This window comes from Cervus canadensis, chromosome 5 (assembly GCF_019320065.1).
Source record: "Cervus canadensis isolate Bull #8, Minnesota chromosome 5, ASM1932006v1, whole genome shotgun sequence".
In the NCBI taxonomy this organism is placed as follows: Eukaryota; Metazoa; Chordata; class Mammalia; order Artiodactyla; family Cervidae; genus Cervus; species Cervus canadensis.
In genome coordinates this window covers 65,764,637-65,788,043 of record NC_057390.1, presented here as the reverse complement: position 1 = coordinate 65,788,043, position 23,407 = coordinate 65,764,637, and the positions used below count along the sequence as shown (strand labels likewise).

The window sequence follows — 23,407 nt, the reverse complement described above, 5'->3', positions numbered from 1 at the left end:
GTTTAAAACTTCACATTGTACCTCTTTTTTAAAAATAGTTTTTGGTTGACTAATTATATATGTTCTTTTGCTAAAACCCCAAAGAAGCAAGATTAAGAAACTCATAACCCCACTCCAAGAGGAAAGCATTGCTAATGTTTTACAATATTTATGTCCATAGTTTTATTTCTGTATGCATACATTTTTCAAAATGAGTTATGCTATATATATTTTTTCATAATGTCTTATTTTTATTTGAATATATTTCATTGTATCTCATTTTAAAATATTTCAAAGACTTAAAAGCTGTGGTTTTTACCCTTCTCTTCCTCCATCAACCTTTAACGAAGCTTAGTTAGAAGCCCACTTTAATGATTATTCTCAAAATGACAAAATTAGATTAGGAGAAAAGTAAGGAGTGGGTGTGACTATAGTGGAGTACAGGGAAGATTTTTGTTTAATAGAACAGTTGTATATCATTGTTGTGGTACTTAGACTAATTTATACATAGAATCAAATTGCAAGGAACTGTATATATACACACACATATACACTCAAATCAATACATGTGAAAACTTGTACAAATGGGATAGAGGTTAGTCAACAGAATTGCACCAACGTCAATGATAATCAACTTCAATTATAAGAACTCACCACTGGGGGAAGCTGGTTCACAGGGTTCTATGTACTGCAACTTTCTATGATTCTATAATTATTTGAAAATTAAACTTTTTTGTACATCTACTTTATAAGAGGCTAGATTAGATTTTAATTGAGAAACAAACTGATTAATAAAATGCAAGGTACAGCATGGTGAAGTAGGAACTAGGTGACCTGTGTTTTGATCATGGGTCTGCTGGTGGACCTCTGGTTAGTCTCTTAACTTCTGGGCTTCATTTTCTCTTCTGAAAAATAGGAAAATTGTGCTAGAAAATCCTAAAATCCCTTCAAGCTCTGGTATTCCTTAAGGTGTATAGATTTTTTGTAAATCTGTAAGTTTGCCAAAATACAGAGTGAATGCCAATAGTATGGTAGAGGTTGTCCAGAGGTTAGGGCTTGTCTAACCTTGCAATAGGCAAAAACTCTGTTTCTGTCTCTCTGTTTGCCTAGCATTACATTAGACATTTAGTGATCGAATAGGATTCAGTCCCTAAAGGACCTCAAGAGGGAAATGGGTACAAAGGAAGTACCTATACCCATATTCTAGATTACAAAATAGAGTTTGTTTACCTACCAAAATGTGTGATAGGGCTAGTAATTGCTGTAGGAATTCTAAAAGAGATCACTCTGTACTGCAGTATCTAAGGAAGAAGAGAAATTTCAGATGTATAGCTATCCTAGTTTTATCATTAACTGCATCTCAGACTGTGCTGCGAGGACCAGAGTATATATCTCATACATATTTTGCTATTACATTGAATTATATCCACTCATTTCTCTTTATTCTGCCTATAAATTTAGACTTACTTTATAATTTGAGTTGGGTTAATAGATGGTAAATACATCTAGATTTACTTGATGTTTTCTGCTTTTCTTTTTTCCCTGTCCCTTGACCATTCCTTCCCCTCCAACCAACTCCAGCTGAAAAAAGGAAGGGTGGGCAGACTGTGGATTCTAGCCTTCCTCTTCTAAGTGTATCTGATCCTTTCATTCCTCTTCAAGTACCTGATGCACCAGGTAGGTAAATAAAACTGAAGTTAAGTTACATCGCAGGGCCTCTTGAGAGTTCTATTTTAAACACTGTGAGAACAACCTGCAGTCCAAGACCTAATAATAGGTCCTGTTGCATATTTTTACTGTGTCTCAATAAAAGGGACAAAATTCACTTGGAAGGCGCTTATCCTTAGCAAAGACAGTAAATTCAGCTCAAATTATACCAAATTGTATTCCACATCATATCAGTGTTAAATCTCATATCCTTGAGTGTGTTAATGGTAATGTAAGGGGCCTGTGTATTGCAAAGAACTTTTAGCCCAATGTGATGATAACAGTGTGTGAGGGGGGAACCTACAAGCACATGATAGAAGGAATAAAATCGTAATAGTATAGTATACTAATTGGATTATGAGTGACTTCCTATTCCTGTTTTGTTCTAAAGTGCTTTATTTTTATAAGATAAAAATACATAATAAAATTTGATAGGGAATGTGAGTCAGGAGACCTAAGTTCCACTACTTTCCACTATCTGAACTTGACTTTTCATCACAAGATAAGTAGTTCTAATCTCCCCTACAATCTGCCGTGTACTGATTTTTAAGTAAGCAGTCTAAAAAAGTAAGAAACAGTTAGCGTGGTCTGATTGAAACAGCTTTCGAAACAAAGCTTGGATGCTTTCCAGTTGGAATTCATGATGTCAAAGATTTCTCTCTGCTCCCCTCCTCATCCTCTTAGAGGAAGAGGAGCATGATGTGAGGGACAGAAGTTGCTCTTTCCTTCTTGATCAGTCCCTTTCAAAAAGCAAAGAGATCCAGCCCCTTAGAAATAACTGGCAGTCATTTTGCTGTTGATAGTTTTTCTTTTTCCTCATTCTTATTCCTGTCGATTTCTTGAACTAGAAGAATCTGCTTGGTTTTTTCTTCTCTCCCAAAATGTCAGAGTGATTTATTTGATTGATGGCTTCACAATTGGAAGGGATTGTGATGTGGAAATCCTCTACTTACAAAACAGACCCACAGCTAGGGTACCAAGACAGTTTTTATTTCTTTAGATAGTTTGTTGCCTCTTCTAAGAAGAAGCAGAAATTTGCCTTAATCAGGTAGTATTGTGTGTAACTGGCTGGACCTGGAGGTAGGTCAGAAATACTTAAAATCATTAAGGAATGACTCAGGTGGGATAGTTAAAGAAATGAGACGGTGTCAAATAGAGGTCGTTTTCTCTGCTGCATCTTTCAGGTATGCCAGGCAGGGCCTAGACAGGCCAGTTTCAAGCAGATACCCCTTCAGGTTCATGCCTTGTTCTTACCCAGAAAGCCCATGAGCTGCAGAAGCTGGAAGGGTGGCCTCTTGGCACAAGCCAGAGGATGAAAGCATAAATCATACATGTTACTCCTTTGAATTCTCAAATCACTAAGCAAAAAATCCAGGCTTCTTACCACACCCACAAGGCCTTGACGAATCTGGCCCTTGGCTGCCCCTCTGTCCTGAGCTCAGAGCATTCATCTCCTCAGTCTTTCCTTCAGTAAGCTCACCTGATTCCCACCCCAGGGCCTTTGCACTTTCTGGTACTCTGCCTGGAAAGGTTTTCCTTCTTGTCAGTCGACATTTGGGTCTTGAGCTTAAATGCTGTCTTCTCAGTGAGGCCCAATGGTCCTGTGGGCGCTGTCAGTCACGCTCGCTGGCTTTATTCTTCATAGCACGTATCGTGACATTGTCGGTTTTTGCTTCTTCGTTGCCTCTTGTTTGCTTGTTCAGTCCCCACCAGAATGTCAGGTCTGAGGGAGGGGCCTTGTCTGTCTTATTTGCCAGTGTACTGCCAGTGTCGGGCATACTGCTGGGCATAGCTGGCCCTCACTGAGTATTTGCAGATCAGATGAATAAGTAAAACCTGAGGCTGAAAGGCTTTTGGCGGTCCCATTACTCTCCATTTCTGTCCCCAACCACCAAACCCCAGACTCCTAACTCCATAGCCTTCCATGTGTGATTCTGCCAACCTTGAGCCAGGCCTGCTACCCACTGTTTGAGAAGATATAAACAGCCCACAGCCCACATGTCAGGAAGCTGCCAAACCCCTGGATGAAAGTAGTAGCTAAGCTCAGCAGATCCTCAGTTCCCTCCTTTCATGCTGCTGTCTGGAATTTGGGCTAAGGATGGCATGTGACCGTTGTGTCTCTGAATATTTCATTTACTTCAGTGCCCAGGCTGTGGCACATTCAGCATTCAGTTACAGCTCTTTATCCCCATATCCTTCCGCGGCATCTTGAAATACTCCACTGAGGAAAGGGCTGAGAATTTAGGGTCTCTGGTCCCGTTGCAGACTGCAGGTTTGTCTCCTGCCCCTCAAAGCAAGCAGTTGGTCACTCTCTCCACTTCATGGTGGACAGCGGTCAGGTGTATTGGTTGGTTGGTTTTACATATGTGCTTTCCCCTCCCACACTCATCCTTCCTGGTGGTGAGAGTCATGGAACCTCAGTCTCCTGACAACTGTGTCTTTTGTGACTTCACATTTTATTTTATGCTCTTTAAATGTTTACACATATAATTTCCTTTGAGCCTACAGATAATACAGACAGGTGGGTGTGTCATGTGGTCTTTTGCCTTGTGAGTGAGGAAGGGAGGCCCTAATCCTGTGTGACTGAGCTCCTTGCTCTTTAGTGGCCCACAGCCCAAGGCAGCTAGTGGTCTCCTTTGCATCCATCCCAGATCAATCAGGCCTTTGACTAGAGAGCTCAACTTAAGGTTTAGGGAAATACAGGAACAGATTTGAACATGTAAGAGCTTGGTTCTAGCCACTTAGTAGGTAGGTGGTTTTGGTCAAATCACTCCAACCCTGTTCTTGCCTGAAAAATTCCATGGACCAAGGAGACTGGCAGGCTACTGTCCATGGGGTTGCAAAGAGTTAGACATGACTGAGCGACTAACATTTCACATGACATAATGCCTCATGGTTCATCCATATTGTAGCATATGTCAGAATTTCCTTTCTTCTTAAGGCTGAATAATATTTTATTGTGTTTTGTTCATCCATCCGTCAGTTGACACATGGTTTGCTTCTTCTTTTGGCTGTTGTAAATAATGCTTCGGGGAACATGACTGTGCAAATATCTCTTCAAAACTCAAGATTCTTTGGGGTATGTACCCAAAAATAAAATTACTAGGATGTATGGTAAATCTGTTTTTAATTTTCTGAGGCACTGCCATACTGTTTTCCACACTGACTATACATCTTTACATTTCTGCCAGCAGTGCTCAGAGTTTGAGGGAAGGATTTTTATAGCAACCCCTTAATACTGAGCTTTCAACATCAGTGTTCCACAAGACTAAGCAAGAATTCATTAGTTGCCCCATGAGTGCTACTTCCTAGAATTAACAACTTAAAAAAAAATTACTTCTTGGCTTACAGCCCTCTCTCTTCTTTTGACAAGCAGGCAAGAGAAGCTGCATTTCCTTAATGGTTTGTTGTTAAGATTGGCATTCTTCTCAGAGCTATTTGCTTGGCATCTTCCTCACTTCCTACTGCTATCTTGTGATATTAAAAGGTCCAAGGTAGATCTGAGTGTGTGTCTTTACTCTGGAAAGTTTTTCTTCCCACAGATTCAATTCTCTAAAATGGTCTTGGAATGGGTCATGGAGGTTGACTTTTGATTCCAGCGTGCAGATGTCACAGACAGTTTAATGCCTGGTTTCTCAGTGATGGGGCTGTTTAGAGTGGCTGAATTCTAAAAACAGCATCTCTTCTTACAAGACTTCAGGGCTCACACCCCAAGTCAGACAAGACATAAAATTTCCAAAGCCACAAAGCTATAGCAGCCATATCATCTTTTTTGATGAGGCTTGCATCTGGCTCTTCTCTATCTTGAGTTCAATCTGCTTTACTCCTCATGGTCCTATTTCTGATTAGGGTTGGAATGAGCCCTGAGCAAGCCCTTAGTCTTACTAGACTGTATAAATAGATATCTATCCTCATTTTTTAGATTTTAAGAGAGAAATTTTACAACTTGCAATATTCCCTAGTCTCATGCCAGGAAGTGGTTCTGATTATCTATCCTTAGAGTGATTTATGAAGAATTTATTACCCTTCTTGTGATATATGTTTTCAATAACTAAGCCTTGAGAGGAGAGGTATCTACATCTGAAATAGATGAATTCCTGCCTCCAACTCCAGCAGTTGCCTTCTCCTCTCTTCCCCTAGCCCCTGACGCCATTTGACTTACTTTTAAGGAGAGGGGTGGTGCTCAGAGAAGACCCTTTCACTCCCTCCTTCATTTCAAAGTTCTAACAGTCCTCTTCTTCAAAAGCAGATTTGGTTTCCGCTGTCCAGGCTAACTAATTCTGCATCCATTTTTCTTTAGCAGTCTACCTTCTCAGGCTTTTAACTATGATTTCATTGCTTTTCCAAGTGCTTAACCTGACTCATTTTTGAGAACCCTAGAGACTTGGGAAAGAACTGATTATAGTACTGAGAATGTGGTAGGAAAATACCACCTATGGAAAAATATGAGCAGACAATTCATAAAAGACAAAGTATGAATTATCAGTAATATTTTTTTTAAAGTTCACTATCATTTAATTGGTATATATAATATACCAATTATAAAGCAGTGAGGTGCTGCAGCTTCTGCCATCAGCTTGGTAAAGATGGAAATAACCCAGTGCCTCAGGCTTGGTGAAGGAATCAGAAAATGGACACACTCTGGTCCTGCTCATGCGAACATTATTGGTACAGTTCTTGGGGTGGACAGCATGGTCTTTGAGATTTTTACTTCCTTATTGATTTAGCAGTTCCTTCCTAATACTTTATCTCTATGAAGACATGAGTATGCTTAAATATTCATTGAACAATCAGTTTATATAGGAAAAGAATGAAAGAGTATTTGTTTAAAACTCAACAGTGGAGCTTCCCTGGTGATCCAGAGGTTAAGAATCTGCCTTGCAATGCAAGAGACACTGGTTTGATCCCTATTTAGAGAAGATCCCGCATGCTGCAGAGCAACGAAGCTAGTGAGCCCCAACTACTGAGCTTGTGCTCTGGAGCCTGGGAGCCACAACTGCTGAGCCCACGTGCCCCAGAGCCTGTGCTCCACAACAGGAGAAACTACTGCAGTGAGAAGCCTGCGCGCTGCAACTAGAGTAGCCCCTGCTTGCTGCAACTAGAAATAAAAGCCTGTGCAGCAACGAAGACCCTGGGCAGCCAAAAATAAATATATCTTCCCAAAGAACACTTTAACAGTGGCTATCTCTACAAGGGAAATTTAGGGTAGTTTTACTTTTATCCTGTAGCTTATCTATATTTCCGAAATTTTATACAGTAAACATATTATTTTTACACTAAGGTAAAAAAAAACAATTGCAGTTTGTTCTTTCTTCAAATGAGAAGCAAGCTTAGATACTCCCCCCAACCTCATCCCCCTGTTCACCTGGCTGGGCATGTCTGAGCTGAGTTTGCACGATGAGCAGCTCTCTGCATTGCCCAAAACCTGCCACCTTGGGGCCACTTGTTTTAGCTCCTGCCCACGTCACCGAGGAGCCTCCAGGCGTCCTCCTGTGCCGTCAGTACCAGTTCAGAGCTCCAAAGCAACATTCAGCTATTTGTCTTCTAAGCAACCAGTTCCTCCTTCCTGATTTTCCCCTCACATTGTATGATTAAACTTTTAGAGGTTGATAGCACCTTTAAGTTTATCTTCATTTTATCAGTGGGAAGACTTAGATACAGAGACAGACAGTGATTTGCCCAAAGTGCCACACAAACTTTGTGCAGAACCCAGGTCCCCTGGTTCTTTTTTTTTTAACCTTTAATGTTACTCTTATTTAAAATCAATTTATTTGTTTTAATTAGAGGATGATTACTTTATTGTGATGGTTTTTGCTATACATTGACAGGAATTGGCCACAGGCATACATGTATCCTCTCCACCCTGAACCCCCCTCCCACCTCCCTCACCGTTTTTTCCTCTCTTAACATGCTGCCTCCACCTCCCACTTCACCTTATTCAAGGAATTCTGCTTACTCTATTCTCATACCAAGGCATTTGAGTAAATTCTAGAATTTCACCCATTTTCACTACTGTAATCTCATACCTCATCTAGTCCTTTTACTTAAAAGAGACATTAACCCTCTTTTATGTGCTAAGTATTTCAATTTATAAACACACACACATTAATTTCTAATAAATATGCCCATTTAATCCTGAAAACCTTTAAAAGTAGTTATTATTCTGTATTTACAGGTGAGAAAACTGATGCTTAGAAAAATTAGGTAACTAATATAAACTCAGGCCCTTGGGCTCTTTCATGTTGCTTATTTATTTGAGAGGATTTTGCAGACCCCAGCTGAAAATGTACAGTATTGCAATCAGAGATTAAATAAATAATAACCTCCCCAAATCCAGAAATTTTCTCCCCTCTCCCTCCAACACACATGTAGAATCTGAAGCCGGATCTGAAAATATCAGAGTCAGCCTAGGAACTGATATAAAACTGGGATCATTTTCTTCTATCCATAATTGTCCACTGCTTTTCACATATACTAGAATAAGATGGGGTCATGGACTTCTGATTCTAACACAGAAGATGTTGAAAACTCTTGTAAAATGTTTCTTAGAAGGATTCAATCATTGCAAAATGCAATTTATGAATTATTTCTTGGTTTCACTGGTCTGCCACTTTGTGTAATTGAGAAATAGAGTGTGAGCCTCTATGCATTTCAGGTATGAGCTGTCCCAGAATTTGGGTTTTGTTTTTGCTTCCAGGGAATCCACTTCCCATTATTCAAGTAAAACTATAGAAGTCTTAGTTAGGTGGCAAGTCATACGCTGGTGTGGGGCTTGGTCATAAGGTTTTGAATCCTAAAGAACACTTCCCACACAGTTTCCTAGATTCACCACCCTCTCCTCTACTCTTTCCTCTGTCATAATATACAGCCTCAGAGTGTTTTTATAAAAATGTGAGAGAGGCGATAATTTGTAAAATGAAAGATATTAAAACCAGACCTTGATACACTTGCGAGGCGTCTAGGCTGTGGTTTAGAGGCTGTCAGCCTCCTGTAGCCTTTCTTTTAATTTCCCTTAAACTTTCTCGTCAGTTTCTCCATTTACAGTGACCAGAAATGACCGGTAACAGTTTAAAATTGATATTCTAGGAGTCTGTACACTTTTATTTACGGCTATGCTGCATCTTCAGTGCTTTGTGCAGGCTTTTTCTCTAGTTGTGGCGAGTGGGGCCTACTCTCTAGTTGAAGTGCATGGGCTTCTCATGGCAGTGACTTCTGTTGTTGCAGAGCATGGGGCTGTAGGTGTGTGGGCTTCAGTAGTTGCAGAACGAGGGCTCAGTAGTTGCAGAACACAGGCTTAGTTGCCCTGAAGCATGTGGGATCTTAGTTCCCTGATAGGGATTGAACCCATGTTCCCCACATTAGTAGGCAGATTCTTAACCATTGGACCACCAGGCAAATCCTGAGTCTGTACACTTTAAAGCAATCGAAGCCTTAGTTAAACCAGAAGGATGAATCTCTGTACGTAAAGATTTGGGTCCTAGTCCTAGCTAATTCTGTGACTTACTTGCTAGAAGATCTTAGGCAAGTGGATTCACGTTTCTGAAGCTGTTCCCTCATCTGCAAATGAGAAGGCTAATTGGATAAGACCTGAAGTTCCTTCCAGTGTTAACATATCTTTTATAACTTGACCATTGTGCATGAGACCATGTCTGTGAAAAGTCCTCCTCCTCTGGTTATGGAGCTAGGCAGACCCTTTATGCGGCATGGGGAGGAAAGTTTGAAGTCAATTCCAGGCTCTGCCATGTCCCACCTGTGACTTTGGACAGGTCACACATTCTCAAGGTCTCTGATGTCCATTCTCAACTGCATGAATATTCCCAAACCCAGGGGGTTTTGTATATAATGAATGAGAATGTTTGGCTTTGAACTCTGCAAATGCATGTGACAACCTTTGTTATAATAGCACTGAGTAATGGACTGCCCACTCTGTCTGCAAGAGTGCTGGTAGTGAAAGAAGTTGTTTCTGCACAGGCTGTGGCCTGGACTCTCTCTCCTTGTTTCCTGCCTAGTTTTAACTCTGACCCCAGCTTCTCCCTCCCTAGTTCCCATATTTGAATATTCTTAAGTAGCAGTGACCATACAGATTATTTGTGTGAACAGCCTGTTATTTACTTTGATGTTTGGTCAATAAAGAAGCCTCCTTAAACATGGCCATTTAACCCACCCCCACCCCATACTATCTCACCATAAACACACATACGCACGCATGTGCACATGTATTCTTTTACCTTCTCATGCTTTTTGCTAATGGCTAATAAAAAATTAGATTCTTGTTGAAGGACCTGCCTTTCTGCCATCGATCCTCTGTTCTCCTCCCCTTTCCGATGAAGCCAAAAGTCAGAGATGTGACGAGAGGGAACCAGGAACTGGGGATCAGAAATTAAGAATCTACCTTCTCTGCCTTCAGGGCTGTAAGAGAAGTGGAAGCAGAGTGTTCTAGAAAGTTCCTACTGTGACAACATGGGGAAAGGCTTAGAGATGATGTTTGAGTGACTAATACAAAAAGGTTGGGGGGTATGTGTCTGCATTTTACAGGTAAGGAGATCTGTTTCAGGAACAGCCCCAGAGTCACACCCACTCACTGGACAGGCCAAGACAAACAGGCCTCCAGTGAAAGACAAACAAGACATGTAGGCTCTTTACCTTTTATACGGCACTTCATAAGATTGCAAATGTCTGAGTGCTAGAAGTGAAAGAAGCAGATCATCACTTTTTCTTTTTTTACATAAAAGATCCTTGTTAGATGGGGATAATACCAAAGCCAGTGCTCAGAATAATGAGAAATTAGATTTAGGGGGGAAAACTATCTTACTTTTGCCAGTATGCAGAAAATTGCCCAAGATAGTTTTATTTTTATTTCAATGGCAGTTTATTTCTGAGGTAGAAAAGACATTGTTGACAGGTCTTTACTTAGTCAAGTTATAGAATTTGTGTGGTCTCAGTCTCTATAAGTTAAAGGAAGTATGAGCTCTTAATTCCTTTCTTTCTATAAGAGTCTGTGATTCATTATTTTGTGTCAAGTTAATGCTCTACTTTTAAAAGGGAGTTGTTGAAAGAGTTGTCTATAAAGAGTTGTCTTGGAAGGAAACTTAGTGTGCATGTTATCACACATTAAGTTATCAGGTGTGACAAATCTGGTGGCTTCTAATGTCCTTTTGTTCTTTAGCCAAAAGACATCAAAAGTAATCCACCTGCAGGCTTAAGTGAATTTTATAAGATTTGACAGTTTAATAATGAGTACTGGGAGTGTCACAAGCTGTCAGTTGGCAGACAGTAAATGATTGTTGAAGTTAAATCTAGGTGTGGTTTCATTGCTTCTCTTGGTGAGTTATAAACCATTTCTAAGTGCAAGTTCAAAAAAATGGGGAGAGATTCAAAACTAAGCTCAGAAAGAGATATGAACACACAAAAACTCATATGTGTATGTTTATGGCAACTTTAGTAGTAGTAGTGTTAGTCGCTCAGTTGTGTCCGACTGTTTACGACCCCACAGACTGTAGCCCACCAGGCTCCTCGGTCCGTGGGATTCTCAGGCAAGAATACTGGAGTGGACTGCCATTCCCTTCTCCAGTGGATCTTCCTGACCTAGGGATCGAATCCGAGTCTCCTGCTCTGAAGGCAGATTCTTTACTGTCTGAGCTATAGGGATCCCTATTTCAGCTTTATTTTTAATAACTAAAAGCTGGAAATAACCAAAAGTCCATCAGCTGATGAATGAATCAACAAAGGGAAGTGCATTCATACAGTAAAACTCAGCAGTAAAACAAACTGCTGATGTGTACCACAACATGGAGGAATCTCAAGTGCATCATGCTAAATGAAGGACATCAGAAAAGACCACACACTATGTAGGTAATGGTAGAAAAAGCAAAGCTACAAGGACAGAACACAGATCAGTTGTTGTCAGGGCCTGGGGGTCAGAGGAAGGCATTGACCAGAGAAGGGCACACAGGTCCTTTTTAGGGTGAAGGAAACCTTCTGCTTCATTATTTCAGTGGTGCTTGTGTGTACATTTGTGAAAATTCATCAAACTATACTTTTAAAATTGGTAACTTGTATTCTTATTCAGTGTAAATTATACTGCAAATTTAAAAACAAACACATTTAAGGCAGTGTCTTGAATGCCTTACAGAGTGACTAGTTCATTTGGGGAAATAATCATTTTTAAACTTTGAGAGCCTGTTTTTAACAAGATACTAGCAGTATTTGTTTTTATGCTGAACCTATATAAAATTTTGACCCCTCAAATGTTTGCATAGGATACAGTAAATGATTGGCTTACTTGAATATCTCATTGCATTTTTGCTTTCTCTTTACTTCTCTGCCCAACCTAGAAAAACTAATTGAGGGACTCAAATCTCCTGACACTTCTCTTCTGCTCCCTGACCTCTTGCCTATGACAGATCCTTTTGGTAGCGCTTCTGATGCTGTAATTGGTAAAGTCATTCTCTCTGTGTCTTCTGTTGTGCATGATATGTGTGTCTGTTTCAAGAATGGCAACCCACTGGTTAACAGTTCCCTACTGAATAACCCTGCAGAGGAGTAGAAATGCTGAAAAGCCTCCTGGTGTTGAAGCATTGCCTTGTGCTGACCCAGAAGCCAGGGCTAGTTAATTTCCCTTGTTACCACTCCAAAGGAGTGTTTTCTCTGCCTCCCAGCAGCAGAAGGCAGTGCTGTTATTTATGCCTTTCTTGAAACACTGAGATTTCTAGAGTGAATTTCTTATGAATGAAGGGGAATGTGGGGAAATTGACATTTCATTACAAAAGCTTTGTGAAAGAAGTTGGTTTTGAGGTGGTCTTTACCTGTAGCAGATTCTTCTTTAGAAGGCCTCCATGTGTGCCAAGTGTCAATAACTGAGAAAACATTTGCCCCGTGGTGAAGCACCAGGAGTAGAATCTTGATCTGGTGGCTTGATCTGCTTGCTTTTACATTTTCTTGTGCTCCAACCACAAGGCAGGCAAGACCCATAAAATATCTGGAGTCCCTGTACTATGGGGGCACAAAGTCCTAGAACTCAGAAATGCCATGACCCTTCAGAGAGATGGGCCTCCAGCTGGGGGGTGTCGCATGGTAAAGAGTACCTCGAGCTACATCATGGCATGGGATTCAAGATGGACCAGTTGCCTTTGCAAGACACAGAACGTGTTTGCCCCTAAGTTTATCCCTTAAGAAAAGCACAATTCCTGGAAGACATTAACATGCCTTCAGCCTATGTCTTATGACATATAAGAGGTTTTCTTGGGTGGCTCCCATTCTGCCTTTATTTATAAAAACTGAGAATCACCAAAACTAGCCACAATGATTAACCACAGTAGTGCCTGCTCAGTCAGGGAAGCCCAGACACTCGAAATCAACAAAAAGAAAGCATCTTAACGTGCTTTCCATCTCACCCAAGATGGGCATTTTAGAGAGGTGCAGAAGAAAGCCTTCGCAGAATCGTCCCAAGAACCTTCTGATTCCCTTTTCTTCACCCTTTCCTCTCCTCTCTTAATGCTCGGTCACAAAAGAAAAAGCTGATGTTGCTGTTGAGAGTCTGATACCAGGACTGGAGCCCCCGGTGCCTCAGCGCCTCCCATCTCAGACGGAATCTGTGACCTCGAACCGCACAGGTCAGTCAGGAGTCTCTGCAGCTGCAGGGACTAGTCGGTGCCAGCAGCGCTGAGTCAGACGTTCCACCTGCAGCCAGTGGTCCTGGGCTTATTTATTTCTCCCCCTGGTTAGTTCCTCCCACAAGGATGCTCTGCATCATTATAGCTCCAGCTTCTAGATGTTGAGGGATGTGTTTCCTCGGTAAAGCGTGGAGCACTTTTTGAGGCTGTGTTCTCAATAGAGTGATTCCTGAGCTTTCTTTGGTTTCAGTCTTAAGATTTTTTTCACTGGTGTAGGTTCCCTCTAGTTTCTTAATGAAAGATCTGTGGTGTAAGGATACCCTTAGCTCCCCCAGGATACTGAGCAGTCTTTCTCTCAACAGTATCTGTCATGTCCATGGGAACTCATGCTCCCAGCCCAGAGCTTTGATCATATCTAGATGATTTGTTATTAAATAGTAGGCAAAATTGAAATCTTCCCTAGTTTTGTCATTGCTTTTAACCCAATTTCAAAGTTCACCCTTAGTAGAATTCCTTAACTACAGTTCCTTAAAGAGAGATTTGATAACCTTCATTTTGTCAAGTCCATAATTACCTTGATAAAAGTGTCCACTTTGCTAACTTGGAATAGAAACAATTAGAAGTCTGGGAAATATGAGAATAAACTCAACCAGGTTGAAAAAGAATTAAGCTAGGAGACAATATAGTTCTTTTTCTTGTGCTTACTTGGCTGTTTTCTCCTAGAAAACTTTTGCAGAAAACAATTCATATGTTGAAATACTTGGAACTCTGAATTTTATCTTTCCTCTGTTCCTTAACTATAAGCAAAGTCATGTGCTCAGAGGAGCAATTCAGATTTAAAGAGTACTAATAAGAGACAAGATAATTTTGTTTTGAATGGGCATTGGGTTGAGTTCCAGAAAGTGCTGTCTAATCATGTCATATTATGCTAATAATAAGCCAGGGACAACCCGCTTCTTGTCAGCTTGGATACCTCATCCTATAATAAATGTTTTCAGTGAACTTTTAGGGAAGATTTAAGTGAAACTCTAGCTGCAAAGTCCTTTTTCCCAAACAGCATTTGCTGAGAACTGAGTTGCCAAAGTTGTATTGGCATCCCAACCATTTACTTGCTTAACCAGTAACCTCCAAGCAAAAATTCTTCCGTATTTATATATTACTGTTAGGAGAAGTTTAGAAATACATGTTTCTGTAGACAAAAATCCAGAGTACTTAACATGTTTTTGATTTTCTTCCTCTCACCTTGGCTCATATGTATAATATAAATGCAATAACTAAAAAGCTAAGACCTAACCTGTGATATTGTTGTGTGTGCCATTTAATGCCATCACTGACCTGGGATGCCGTTAATCTGGACTCAGATTCTCTCACCGGGGAAGATTCCCTGATTGATTGCTCTCTGCTTTCTAATCCCACTACTGACCTTCTGGAAGAGTTTGCCCCCATAGCCATCTCTGCTCCAGCCCATAAAGGTAAACACTTTCCTCTTCTCTAGCCCACATGTATCCTTAGAGGAGAAGAGAATTTCCCTTAACAAAAGTCTTTGCTAGTGAAGTTTTCTAACCATCTCCTTGAGTGGAAAACTCGAGTTTGTACTCTTAACCCCTGTGTTAAAGTTCCTTTCACTAAGAATATTTAATCAGGCTGGGATGGCAGATTGTGGAAGTGTGGCTTTCTCACAGTCACCTCTAATGCAGATATCCCATGCTTTCTCGTAAAGACACAGCTACATGCCTTTGTAGTCAGCTCAGGGAGATGACTGACTGTCCACTGAGCTGACTAATTAGATACTGGGTGGCTTTAGAACTTAAAACTGTTTCATTAAATCGGATTTCAGGTTTTTTGGTAGTGATGACTACAATAAAGAGAAAAGCACTGTTCCTCAAAAGTCAATCCTCAAAGATTGAACTCAGAAAAGGTTTGAATTTTAGTTAACCTTGGAGTCATGATTAATTACTAGATTTCTCTTTCTAGTCTACTGTTTTTATTTCTTTGTCTTGTGTTAATACTGATTTGAACTTCTGCTGGACAGAAAAATAGCTCAAATTGAGTTCTGTTCATTGAGTGGTTTGTGAGAGTGGCAGACATGGAACACGGGCATTCAGTCAACTTCTTTCTGGGCTCAGACAGTGAAAGTGGTTTTCTAGAAGGAGCAAATACATATAAAAGGAACAGCTGTTCAGTCCTTTCTGAAGGAAATGTAGGAAGGAAGCCTCCCTGATATGACTGAAAAATAGTTAGCCTTTAGTTTGCAATGGTAATAGCTGAGTTTTTGTTTTTATCCTTGATAGCATTAAAATGACTGTGTTTTTATAGAACGTGTAGAGAGAAGTTTCCTATTTAGCCAATTATGTCTGACAGGAGTGTGATGCATAATTACCGAGAAGCATCACTTGCAAAATTGGTGCTCAGCTAGTACTTGCTTGTAGAATGGAGAAAATTTCTAGCAAACTTCTGCGTTAAATCTCAGCGCATGCGATCTTGTGCCCCAGTATTCCTGGGACATCAGTTTGAAAGTCTGTTATCCCAATCATAGGGCAGTGAGTCCTTTCAGAAGTATTTTGTTTTGTTTTGTTTTTTCTGTGTATGGCAGGCTATGGTCCGTAGGATCACAAAGAGTCGGACACAACCAAAGTGACTTAGCACTAACACATACAGTGGTTACTTCTTAAAGGGCAACTAATTATCTCCCTGCTGTCTCTGGTTTTGAGTTTTTCTCAAGTTGTTAGTCCAGCCTCTGTTAGCTCAGTGAAGGAGATCAATGAAACTAACTCCTGTGCCTTTATGAATTACTGATGTTGAAGAGATCTCTCACAATAACTGTATTTAATGACCATATAAAGGCAGGGAGAACCCTTCCTGTAACCCTTCTCGTTTATAAAAGTCTTAACATGGCTAGCTCTAAAGCATTACTTTTCTATTTCCTCAAGTTTTCCAGCTTTACTGCTTTTATTTCAACTCAGGAAAATAAGCATTTTCATCTTTAAAAGCAACAGTGATTGTGCAGTTACCTCTAATGTATTCTCTCATTTGCTGATCTCTACCTCTGTTGTTTCTGCTTGTGTACTTGCGTTCTGTATTAAGCTGCGGAAGATAGTAATCTCATCTCAGGTTTTGATGTCCCTGAGGGCTCGGACAAGGTGGCAGAAGATGAGTTTGATCCTATTCCTGTATTGATAACCAAAAACCCACAAGGTAAGAAAGAGAGGCTGGGGAAAAGAAAAGAGCTTGATATCAGCTCTCTTCAAAATAGTAATGTGCCTAATGTAGAAAGGGGGGGAAGCATTAACACTTAATGAAAGAAATTGGGGGTAATAACAATCATTGTGGGCTGGACCAGTGTAGATAGATGGAAGTACACATAAAGATACCAATATGGGTATCTTAAAGCATGACAGTGATATTTATTTAGAGAGAAGGAAAGTATTTAATAGTTTGACTAAAAGCTGGTTTTTACAAAGTATCAAGCTAAAAATAGTGATCTTCAGTAAATGGACACCTGAAGATCTATATCAAAAAATGAACTGAACATTTTTTATCATAATTAGAAGAATCTGTGATAAATACTCTTCCCAAAGAGATTAATAATGATGCTTTGACACCGTTTTGCACCTTTTAGACATTTGTGGAGTATCCTTTTTTCCCTCTTTGTTCAATTAAAATCATTTGAACATGCCATAAAGCACTGAATTGCCATAAGACCATCTATGTATTCTTAAGGCGTGTTTTTATTGCAGTAGTCTTAATAACTACTTCCTCCTCAAATCAAAAATTAACTGATTTTTATTTTACCAGGGAAGTGAGTTGATATTATCTGGAAATTATGTACAGTAAGCAGTTCTCAGGCAAAATAGATACTTATTTGAAAATAGCATGCTCTTTGCAAGATCTCCTGCCTACAGTGTGGTATGCACACAGTGCCTAAACTTTTGGTGGGAGGTGGTGGATAAGTAATTTATATGTTTAAAAATTAACATGTAAGAGTTTTCAAAATGTAAATTGTTGCTTTTCCAGGATTTTTTTGTTTTGGTTTGGTTTTTTTTCTCCTTTGCTTATTCTGCACATCTAAACCTTAACCCTCTGTGTTTTGTACTGAATTCCTATCTCTCCACTTCCAGGTGGGCACTCTAGAAACAGCAGTGGGAGCTCTGAGTCCAGTCTTCCCAACCTAGCCAGGTCTTTGCTGCTGGTGGATCAGCTCATAGACCTGTAGCCGTGACCCAGTAGCAGATGCAGTTCTGTAACCTTCATACTGTAATACACATTTTCATTACGGAGTTATAAGAAAATGATTTTTTTTTAAAATCTGCAAATAAGGGGCCCTCTAGCCCTGATCTTCTATCCCTTGCCTTCTCCCATAGAAATGATAAGGAAAGAAAATCACTTTGGCCCTCCAGATACTCTTTGGCCAGTTCCTCCCTGTTAGTTTGCTGTGTTTCCTCATTACCCTTCTTCAGTAGCATTATCTTACATCAAGCGCTAGATGCCATGAGCTTCACCTCTGCCGGAATCGACTCCACAAGCTTAACTGTAACTGAAACTAGTGAACTGACACCTTTGTCTCATTCTTGCTAGGAATGGCCTCCCAAATCGATCCTCCCAACCCCATCTCCTCTGGCCAGATGCTGATGAATGTGTTTCTCTGTTTTTGCTTTTCTATCCTGCTGCATTATCCTGAGGACATGGCTTCTTCAGTTGGTCTTGACTCTAGGCAATAACCTAGAGATGGGTGTGTGGTTTAAGAGAGGGTAAAACTGACTGATGGTTTATGTCCGGAAAGAGAAATTGAGCCCAACTCTAGCCAACCAGCTCTGACCTTGTTTGATCATAGACTTAGCCAAGGGATTTTACACCCCATGCAACCTGCCCAGCATCCTTCCAGCATTCTGGCTTCCATTGAATCGTGATTTCTCAGATCTGGAGACGTGACCGCAAGTACTTGAGATCCTTGGATAAAATGTGTACATTATATAAATTTCAAGTATTGCCATTCCTTTTAGTGTTTAACTATCTCAAGCCGGGATCTCAGAATTAGACCAAAACAAGACAATATGGTAATATGATACCTTTTATTAGAAGACTTTTCACTGGGGGGTGGATGAGGGAAGGGAAGGAATTGTAGCAGAAACAGATGTATTTTTCTTGTGATTTTTATTTTGAATCAAATATTGTAAATTGTGTATAAATGAAGACACTGAATAGTTCTGTTTCCACTTGGCGTTTCAAGTCCGATATCAGGTGTCTGTACAGGGTTTTGATCTCTTTCCCTTGTATAACTAACTACACGGCAACCCTACAGTGTAACATATGGAATCATTTTGAATAGACTTGTGTGTTGCTATAAGCTTTCAGCAGGTCCTCTGTCTTTGTAGAATAAGCATGTTGTTTATTTTCAGATAATCAGAAATAAGTATGCAGACACACTAGGCACAATTTGACTCTGGCTACTTACCTTTCTTTCTCTCTGATGTTTGAACTGAAGGATACAGCCAGTGAAATATGTTCAGTTGGTTTTCCTTGGCTTCTTAGATTAAAAAACAAAACAAAGCAGTTTCTCACTAACCTTAGAATATTGTTCATAAAATAAATAAAGGTCCCTGCACTGATGTGACAACATGCCTCATGACCACCCTCTGTACATGTCCTTCCTCACTAAAGTATATTTTTTTCCTTACATGCAAAGCAGTTTTATAAAATCACCCTTTGAAAAGAAGTGGGCACAGAGAACCCCACTTGGTTCTCTTCCTAGAGTGCCATTTCCACGGTCAAAAGGGAACCTCTTAGCTGCTCAGATTTGTACAAATAAAATTCCAGGTCCATTTGCTTGTTTCCCTGTCTAGTACTTTCGTTCCTGCTTCCTCAAGTTTGCACTTTAAGAGGGAAAAAAAGCTGAACAGCAACAATAGCCTGCAACACACTGTACTTTAGAGGTCAAGCTTTGACCCCAGAGGTCAAGCTTCAAAAGCCTCTGAAAGGCGGCAGAGGAAAAGTCAGAACTTTTCAGTTTTCCTTCTGACTTTAAGTACTTCCATGCCAGCTGAAACTAGATGCATGATGTACAGGCCTCTGTTAGGATGATGAATCATTCCCAGAATTGAGGGAGGTACAACCTTCCTACTGAGAGTTAAAAAAAAGATATGCTTGAAAAGCTCTCCTTGCTTGGACAGTGAAAATGGGACTTGGTTTGCCCTTTTATGGATGGGATCATTACTGAAGATCAAAATGGTGTTCTTTTTCCCAGACATAGAAAGAATATGTAAACTAATGAGGAGATAGTTTATTTTTAAATAAGAATAATGTTTTATGCCTATGTTTTCCAACCTGATTTTTTCCCATACATACATGTTAGCAATACAGTGAAATATCTAGCTTCCCAATGTAATTGAAGCCATAAAGAGTACAGTTTCAAAATTAGGTGTCTCTCAATTGTCCTTTTCATGTATTACCCATAATTACATTGAGATGTATTATCTAGTCATCTGGCTCAATAAAGCTTAATAGAGAATGTTAATGAAAGTGAACAGACTAGAAACCAGAGAGACTGGGTGGAGGAAGGAAGCCTGAGGGGAATAATGACATGAAATTATCTTGAGTTTGTTCTTTAGGAGTAAGGCTTCAAAGGATAGAACTATTTTTCTATTAAAGAAAACATGTGAGTGACTCAATAAATGGGGCCTCCTTTCGTTTATAGCACCATCCCTGAGTTAAAAGGGTTTATTTGAGATGAACATAGTGTGCTAATAATTGATAGAACTTTGAAACTGTAGACTGAGCTACAAGAGGGACCTTAGAGATTATTCTAGTTCATCCACTTCATTTCATAGATGTGGGTGGTGGGAGAAGAGATGCAGGCAAGAGAGGCCCCCTGGGGGCTCCTCCTGACCTTTGCCAGTCCCTGGCCCAGTGGCCTTCAGCAGGAGCTTCACTTCTTAGAACTGCTGCTCCTTACTACAGTGATGACTTTGGACCAGATGGTTTTAAGATTGTAGAATTCTAGGGTTCTCAGTGTTTATTATGATGCTTTAGAAGGACTATGAAGGATTTAGATAATCCTGATGTCCTTCAGTTATCTTCCGTAGCTCTTACTATTACTATAGTAGTATTTATATTTTAGAGAATTACAATAGGCTTTCGCTAACCTGGGTTGCTCTCTTGGTTATCTGAAGAGACCCCTAAGTCATCACAGAATGTTGGACATAGATTTTCCTTTTTTTAATACTACACACATGCATCTACCTATTCCAACAGCATCAGATTTCAATTATTGTAAACTGTGTAATTAAGGATCTGCTATTTTAAAATGGACAAATACTGTAAGCATATGTTTCTGATTTGCTTTTATTCCAACTGTGCAAAATAGTAACTAAACCAGAAAACATCACAAATTGGGTTTTTTTTTTTTCCCTTTACAGCATTCAGATAACTAGGTCACCAAATTCAAGTCCCAGTGAAAACACAGGCCTCAGAGGAGATAAGGTTTAAATGGACACTTGTGAATATGATTATAGTTAGTGATTTCTTTAGCAGACATATCAGAATTGTGACATCTAATTGAGTGTTCCCTTCAAAGGCATCTAGTTTTACTTGGGAAAATAATACTTATTTTAATGATGCTACCACCATTTATGTTAAAAATATAAGAAAATCAGTTGTATTATTATCTAATTAGTATCACTTTCAGCATCTGAATGTATGCCCTTTCTCTTGATCTTTTTTCACCACTCTTGGTTCTAAGTAACATTTGATGTTTCCAAAAAAGCAAAACCACTCCCCTACACTGAAGAGTGGTTACAATGGAAGATAGTCAGAAGAATAATCCACTGAAAATTCCCAGAGAGGACCTTATAATGGACTGTGACAACAGTCAGTCTTAATTTCTTTAATATTCTGAATAAAGGAACTTGTGTGATTTTGCCTGTCTTTAGTATGGCGTAGAAAATTGAAACTATGGGTTTTATAATACCTCTGAAAGAGGTTGTCAGTTTGTTTAATGTCATTGGATACTGGAGTTGCTTCTTCCCAAATGAGAATTGTGGAACTTGGATTGCTAATAATTATAGGGGTACAAACCCAGGAAAGAATTTGTTTTTCTCAAGATGAACTATTAGTTTTGTTTCTGATCTCTTTGGGGAGCTCCCCTGACAAATAAATGATTCAAACCAACACAGCTTTCCCCCCAGGTCAGGAACAGTTCTACATTCAGCAGTGCTGGGGGAAGGAGGTGACTTTTGGGGTTGACCTCAGCCCAGCGGTATGGAAGCCTATGAAGTCAGCTAACGGGATACACCCTATAGATACCTTGGGCCAAAACAAAGTCTCCCATGCTGATGTTTATCTGTAGTTCCAGGAGTCTTTAACTTTCTCAGTCTATAAGATTCAGAATTCTGTAGCCATGCACTTAAAGCTTGGAGATAAAAATGACAGGATTGCCCCCAAAGTATTGAATTCAGCTAATCAGAGGCTGCCAGATAGAGAAATTGTTAGATGGATATTTAACATGGTACCTTTGCTGAAACACTCCAGATATTACAAAGCTATCTTTTATTCCTCTCAAGAGACTGTAGTTTACCAACACAAAGTTAGCCTTTTCCTTTTCCCCACTAGTAATGCTCCTGGAGCTGAATGTGCTTGGATTTCTTGAGTCAGAATGAATCCCAGGTGGCCTCCATTTCAAGTAACTGTAACATGATACTATTTTGTTTCTCTTGGGTTTCCTTTCATGATGATCAGGGAGAGAGGTTCTGGGTCAGAGCTGATCTATGCAGAATTACCAAGTGGTGGTGTTGCTAGAATGGAAGGTGTCGCCTTGGTTCCCACTCTGATGTAGTGGCCCCAGTTCACTCTTTCCCTGGGAGTCTCCTTTGCCCTGTTGCACACCCCCCTCGTCAAGTGTATGTGTATTTACCATAGACCTTTTTCCTGTCCTCCCCAAGAAGACAAAGCAAACAGAGGTACACGAAGTTATCTTATACAGTAAAAAATGTGAAATTTGAACATTGCTACGCAAGTATTGTATAAAAAAACAAGTCTGTAAACAAATTTCTTATGTAAACATACAGAAAAATAAAGACTTTTATCTGTTCAACGGGGAGCATGATGTTCAGAGCTATAAATAACCTACAATAGCTGCTCTTTTCCTGATCTGAAAACCCACTTTTACAAAAAGGATTTAAACACATTGTTGAGTGACGATAAGCACCTGTGCATGAGTACTGTGCAGACACATCTGAGAGACGTGCCGAGGACGTTGTAATGAGTCCTGGCTACCCTGGCTTCACCTGCGGTCATGGAGATGAAAACCCCTGTGAGCCTGCATTTGATACGACCAGACGTAGAGTTGTAAAAAGGAGCACATATTTGCAGCTACCATCCTTGAATTTAATCTTTGATGCACCCAGGCCAATTTAATTAAACATTTTGTTTAATTAACTGGCAACAGCAGTTTTATGCCCAAGGAGAAATTTCTCATTTAATTGCTCCATTGGCTCGAGAGAAACAGCATCGCTAGCCATGTTGGCTCCCAGGCGTGGGTTTTAGTGCAACTCCACAGCATATGGTAGAACCAAATGCTTGATCTTATCATCTAAGCAAAAGGTCATGGAAATTATGCTTTTGAAGTACATTCTCCTGATTCCCTGATTCAACTCTGAAAGAGTGTGGGTTTCATTTGGTGTTGCATTTCTGAAGTTCTTGAGAAGGGATGTATTTTGCTGTTTGCTAACTAACTGAATGAGAAGGTTTTCCAATACTCTCAAGTCTTCATTTCCGGTTTAGGGCAAGAAGTATGTCTCTGATGCTTCTTCTAATTGTTATTTCACTTTATAGTATGGGAGAAAGGGAAATTCTGGTCACCTATGGTATATGGCTCTCAGGAAGATCCAGCCTGAAATTGCAGTCTTCAGATTTTGATTTTTCTTTTTTAAGGGAACACTGGCCTTCACTGTGTCCATCAGATAAAATTTCCAGGGGTAACCTATTCTAAATCATTCAGCACTTCGAGTTGCTTGGGAAATTAAGAGGGAATTGGTGAGAGTCTTTGCAAAATCATCAGATACTTGTGCGTATGCCTTTCCTTCAAAGCATATAAGCTCTTTACTGAAATTGATGTA

At 39.9% G+C, this 23,407-nt stretch overlaps 1 protein-coding gene across 24 annotated transcripts in view; it reads left to right on the top strand.

The window, feature by feature from the left end:
- The window catches only part of AAK1 (AP2 associated kinase 1), a 163,468-nt gene that overhangs the window by 133,075 nt on the left and 6,986 nt on the right, over positions 1 to 23,407 (top strand). For 6 of the 24 annotated variants that reach the window (XM_043468986.1, XM_043468985.1, XM_043468991.1 and 3 more), the window contains 5 exons: positions 1,561 to 1,656; positions 12,021 to 12,122; positions 13,197 to 13,298; positions 14,660 to 14,770; positions 16,383 to 16,493. The exons of 3 other annotated variants lie outside the window; for them this stretch is intronic. In XM_043468986.1, coding sequence (XP_043324921.1) covers positions 1,561 to 1,656; positions 12,021 to 12,122; positions 13,197 to 13,298; positions 14,660 to 14,770; positions 16,383 to 16,493 — 522 coding nt within the window. Of the gene's footprint in view, positions 1 to 1,560; positions 1,657 to 12,020; positions 12,123 to 13,196; positions 13,299 to 14,659; positions 14,771 to 16,382; positions 16,494 to 17,416; positions 22,390 to 23,407 lie in introns of those variants that run through there. 15 more of the 24 variants (XM_043469008.1, XM_043469009.1, XM_043468995.1 and 12 more) reach the window with 12 other exon arrangements.